Below are 6142 nucleotides of genomic sequence, written 5' to 3'. Positions count from 1 at the left end.
GTGGCAGCAAATATTAATATGGGAACAAAGACACTAAATCTTATGTGAAAATTATGCAGGAAGTACAGAACACAGCTCACATAGCCTCAGGCTACCCAGAAATTAGCTAAAAGTGTACATCTTTTCTGTTTAATGTATTAAATTATTGCCTGATATGTGTTACTCCAATAAGGAACATCTCATTTGGTATCAAATCTCATTCTACACTCTCATACAGTTTGATAGTGATGGTGAGTTATCTGATTTCAACAAGAAGCAGTACTAATTCATAGGCAAGATGCACAAAACCAGAACACAGTATTTTTTTTTTCAAAAGTAAAACGTCCTTTCTTTAAATAACATTTACAAACTACGTAGACGGTGGCCTGGCTGGCTCATGGTGCCTTCGGTTTCGCTTTTTTTTCATCTCCTGCACATGCTTCCATTTAGCACCACCTTTGTTCCGCTGTCGCCGTTTCTCCCGGTGCCACATCTGTTCACAGTACTCGTCCAGGCTGAAGCTGGGGCTGCTGACAAGCTGGATGTAGTCCTTGTACCTCAGCCGGGACTCCGTCAGCAAATCCCTCACCCGGCCCTCCTCATCCTCAGTTTTCTGAGTGCTTTCCATTTGCCCATTCTCAATGACATTTAAATTCAGCTTCACAATGGTGTGGACAAAGGTGTGCTCCTGGGCTTTGCAGAAATAGGCTCCCGCATCCTTTCTTTGCAAGCTGCGGATCAGCAGCCCGTGCTCTGTTTTGATGATCCTTTCATCAGCCTTCAGCTGTAGGGTTGGACAAAAATGATGTACATGAGTTTCTTTGGCAAAATCAGAACAAGTCTCAGTGTTACACTGAACTGGAGAAAAGGCTTGACTGGAACACATCATATCTCATCTCTTGGATGCCAGCACATGGTGGGGAATATGCAGCACAGAGAGGCACCCAAAGACCCTTTCAGTGTCTGAGTTCTGCCCCTAACTATAGCATCTGTGCCAGTGACATTTCAGGAGTACAACACATGTGCTGTACAGCTGAAAGGACAGACAGTAATATTCATCACTCAAAAATGCAATAAGTTAGACTACATTCTCCAAGGAAGGGTAGCTAGTTAGTGCCCCAAATCCCATCCATTTTCAAACTGCTCTTTTTGAGGTATCTGTAATGTGTCCAATATAGCAGAGTGATTGTATAGATCTGGAGTGCTGAGGCTCTATTACACTGAAAATAAATACTACTGTTTTTTAAAGTAAAATGCTGTGATTCTGATCTTCTTCAAGTGAGTTTTACAAAAAGTTGATCCTGGCTTTGACTCATTTAGATGTGAGTAAAAGCACACAGTGAGGCTGGACAAATACAATCCAGAACAATTCTTTTATTGTTAAGATCTGTTAAGAACAACACTAGAGAAGAAAAAGCAGCAAAGAATGAGATTGCAAGTGAGGACTGAAGTTTGGCAGTATGGAACTGTGGTTTCATTTATGAATGGAAATATATAAAAAATACAGCCCATCCTCACATGTTAAAAATAAGGTGTGCCTTAGATTAGTAAGACTGCCAGGTAGGTTAATTATCTGGTGATCTGAAAATCATTTCCAATAAAACCTAAGTCTAAAAAAAACCACAACAACTTACACCCACCCCCCACCCCCAAATAAACCCCAAACCACCAAATCAAAAACCAGGATAGGGCACTGGGCACTGAAGTATTTTTGCAGCTGGGGAACACAGAGGGTAAGTGATTTGCCAAAGACTGTATAAAGATTAGCAGCAGAGGTGGAAGTAGAAAGCAGACCCCTAACTCCCAGTGTCCAACACTAGCATTTCCTTTGAAAATGATCCCACTCTAGCCCAAAGCTGTCACCTCCCAGGCGTGCTATGTTCTGCTGCCGCACAGAGGCTGCAACACACATCGGCACCGAAGGACCTGGTGCGCAGCTTGCTCAGCCTGCAGCAAAGCAACGGCCTTAAATGCAGCCCCGGCACTGCTGGTGGCATTGTTATAATGTAGAAAAACTTCAGCACAGGGCTGAGTGGTGGGGAGTGGGGGTACAAAGAACCAACACACAATCTGGAAAATTTCCCGGAGAGCACATCTGACCCTCCAGCAAACTTCAGAGGATGAAGATCAGGGAGGCATAAAGATGACTAAATTAGATTTATTCACAGTGGGTAAGCTACACACTGCTTCTTTATGTAAAAAATCTGCACATGATTCCCCCTTCTACTCCATGGGAAAAAAATGTATACATGCATACGATTCTCCATCTGTTACGATTCTAACTCACTAGAACTTTATCATAATAGGGTATCTTGGAGCAAAGATATGGATGAGATGACTTCCCAGGGCTTTTTGCTTTGCCATTTTCTAAGTTTCTATGACAATGGCTTTGGAAGGGTAATGAGAGATCATTTAGAGATCACCAGAAAAAGCAAAACATATATATATATATACACACACATAACATATATATATATACATATATATTCAGAGAGGGAGATGTACTTTGGCTTGCTGTTGTATCAGTTGTAACAGTCTTTAGGAACGAACAGATGAGGGAGGGAGGGAAGGATATAGATAGATAGATAAGATAGATAGATAGATAGATAGATAGATAGATAGATATTTATATGGATTAATATAGACCTGTGTCCTGCCATTGATCTGACTGCAGCAGACAAGAAATCAGCTGCTACAGAAGCCTGGTCAAAACGTAGCTCTGTGGCCAAGTATTTTTTGGCTCCTGCCACCAGTTGATGGTGTTGGGTCAACCCTGAGCTCTAGTTTCCTTGTTTGTAAACTGTTTGTTAGCATGCCTATTTGGCACCAGCAGGGTGATATCACACTAATTTCAGGAAATTCCTGGAAAATCGATTGTCCTGAGAACAGGTGGTACATGAGCGCAAGCTACTTTTGATTTACTACAGTTAGTTTAAACTGGAGAAATCATGGTCAAAACACAAGCACTTACACAGAAGATATCAAGGAGACAGACTGGAAAAGACCATTTTTCCACCTCCAGAAGTTGGGGCAATTGTTCTCAATTTTATCAGCTAGTGACACTAGTAAATCCAGGAGCATAACATATATAAATTAATCCCCAAATAAGTAGCTATAGGCAGAAATATGTCTAGGGCAGGTGTTTCCTTGAGGTGCTGTATTCCACAGAGAGAAACAGGAGCAGGGGCCAGGTGGAAGTGCTCGAAGGCCTGGCAGTTGCAATATGACTAGGAAGCCCTTCTTTCTTCTGCCTAGGCTTCATGTCAACAAGACATGAAGACCCAAGTGTGGAAAAAGGATGGGAAGAAGCAGCTGATTTCCAGACATTTGGGTTTCATAAGGCACTATGCAACAACCAAGTTCCCACATTGTCTGCGTGACAACAGGATGGATCTCTTTAGGCTCAGGGCTTGATGCAATTGCAGCAGTAGCATCTGCCTATCGGTGGCTCTGCCAGTATTGTAGTCCAGAGCATCTTGACAGCTGTGTACCTCCTATACTTGGAAGATCTCCAGCTGGCGGTTTCAGCTGGCTGGGCGCCAGTCCAAAGAGCCCTCACTAGTGTTTCGCCTATTTTCAGTGAAAGGAAGGAAGAATAATGGCAGATCTAGACTTGAAAAGATCACCGGACCCCCAAGTCCAGCACCCTGCTACTCACAACTATTTACCATTTGTGTAGCAGCCGTCACTTTCTAGTCGTAAATGTGTTAACTGATGGAATTACCCCCCTCCCCCGGCTTGGGATACTGCAGAGAAAGCTAACAGAGTCTAAATTGGTTGGGTCCCTTAATCCCAGCCTCTCGCAACTCCTATTTTTAATGAAGCAGCGTTCTTACAGAATGTCCTCTGTTAACCTTGGGTATTGATTTACAGTGACTGTCACCTCTTCCTTCTCTGTGCCTTCATTGTTCATTCCTTTCTTATGCTCTGGCAGGATGAAATTATGGCTCCGGTTTCACGCGTATTGAGCAACACTTCATTACTGTTTTCTCCCCTCATTTCTTTTTTGGTATCCTGTTTATGTTGTTTTACCCACAGGTTCAGAACTCTTCCTGCCTTTCCTCTCTACTTTCCCCCCCCACGGGGCTCTGGAGTTTCATAAACACCTGGCATTTCATTACTTGGTAGTAGATCTTTAACCTTTCACTTGAATGGTTCATTTGCTCTTCGGTTCCTGACCTATAGATGTGAAATATATTTTACTAAATTTTGAGGAGAATAAAAAGACCAGTTAGGTAAAAATCATGATTCTGTTTTCATCAATTGTGGACTCAGTGCTAACCTCCCCCCCTCAATATGTCATAACCAGTAACTCTCCTAAAATATTTGTAGATAGAATTTAACAATTTGGAAGCATAGAGGCTTTTATTCAAAAAGGTTTGCTGACATGTGCTTAAATTTGAGCATGCAATAAAAATTAAATGCGAAAGTTACAGTTTTGTTCAATGAGGAACATATTATAAACCACTAAAAGGAAGCATTTAATTATCATTAACTTTCTTGGAGGGGGAGCAGATTTTTGACAGTATTTTATTAAGAAATTGTACTTTTCATCCTTTGTGATAAGAACAGAATTTTGTCTAAGATTACATTTCCCAAGTTGTGGCACATGCCGTAGGTACTGGCAATATTTGACAAAGGGAAAACACCTCCATGTAACCTGCATTTAACAATGGAGGGAAAAAAGGCATTGCCAATAATGATGGAAAAGCTTTAAACCATCAGTAAATTGGAAAACAACCAAGGGTTTGAAAGTGCTGTGGCACCAGGTTAGGTCAATGCCTTTTGTCCTTTGCTAATGATGTGTTTAGATAGCTCCCTCTTTACAAATAATTCACATGTCAACTCTTTCACAGTTAAAACACTGCACCTGTCTGGGAGAAGAAAGTGGCTTCAAAGCTTGCCTTCCCTCATTAATCAACATGTGAAAAAATGTACAAGGTAGAGCTGGACTAATCAGGGGTTAGCTGCGACCCCTGAACAAATTGAGAGGAGGAGAAAGGAAAATGAGGAACATTTGCTGAGAATTCACATTCATCTTTGTTTTACTATTGTTTCTTTCCTTCCTCATCCTTATAATTTGACTGGAAATGGAGGTTACTCTGGATTTTTTTGGCAATTTTGTTACACGTGACTTTGTTTCTCTTGGGTTTTTTGGGGTTTTTTTATTTGCTGGTTGTTTTTTTCTTACACATTTTCTAACACTTTTTCTTATTTGTTATTAGCAAGAAGTCACAGGAAAAATAAAGAACTTGATGCTGGTACAATGTCATTACAGGGACACATTTTCAAGGTGAATCTAATTTGTAATTCTCAGGCTAAATTTTACACCCCTACACCCCTGCCCCACTCCTAGTACATCCAAATCAGAGCAGAAATATCATGTGCTGCAGCTCAGTTCAGAGTTACTTCTTTTTTCTTGCCCACTCCCGCCCCTCCCACCCCCCGCCAAGAAACTGTCTTACTTAAGAATCTCAAGGCATTAGGGAAAAAAAAAACCCACAAAACCAATGAGTCATATAAAAAATAAGAGTGAAAGCATGAGAACTATAAGCTGCCCCATGGCTTCAGAATTCACCTCTTCTTGTTTTTCCCCCCATCAGATTCTCTTTCACATTGACCTAAGGATTCAAACACTGAATCACACTCCTCTAAGAGAAGGTAACTACTAGAAACTGAGACCTTGATGTATGTCCTGTTCCTTACTCAGCTGATATCCAGCTCTTCAATTTTAGGGCTGGCTCTGAATCTGTGACATTTTTCCACACCATACTGCTGACCAGATGTTTGTAACAAAGCAGATCACCATTATGACACAAGAATCTCCAGCCACAAGAAGGTATGGAAACTTATGTCTTGGATGAACTGAAATGTGGCTTCTCATCCTGACCAAAATCTGTAATAGAAACACCTCTGCTCCAGTGGAGAACCTAGGTTGCAATCTCATGGCTGGCAAGATGTCCTGTCCAAGAGCTGGTGAAACTTGCAGCAAGAAAACCAGCAGGTGGTTGTTAAGCTGGGTCCGTCAAAAGAACACAGACCAGTGCTGTGGGGCAGGAATATGGAAAGGGTAAGAACCACTGAAGAAGAAACTGCTTTTCAGTGGATTTATTTTCACCCCCAGGTATGAATAGAGCAAGAAAGAGAAAATTGAAAGCAATAT

At 41.4% G+C, this 6142-nt stretch overlaps 1 protein-coding gene across 1 annotated transcript in view; it reads right to left on the bottom strand.

Moving 5' to 3' along the window:
• Positions 1–349: 349 nt before the first annotated feature.
• The window catches only part of SEMA3D (semaphorin 3D), a gene marked incomplete at its 3' end in the record, with an annotated part of 144419 nt that continues 138626 nt past the window's right edge, over positions 350–6142 (bottom strand). The window contains exon 18 of the mRNA XM_084268501.1: positions 350–763. Coding sequence (XP_084124627.1) covers positions 350–763 — 414 coding nt within the window. The remainder of the gene's footprint in view (positions 764–6142) is intronic.

The sequence above is a fragment of the Gallinula chloropus genome (genome assembly GCF_964237585.1).
Source record: "Gallinula chloropus genome assembly, chromosome: 1".
Taxonomy (NCBI): domain Eukaryota; kingdom Metazoa; phylum Chordata; class Aves; order Gruiformes; family Rallidae; genus Gallinula; species Gallinula chloropus.
This window is presented reverse-complemented; position numbering and strand designations above follow the sequence as displayed.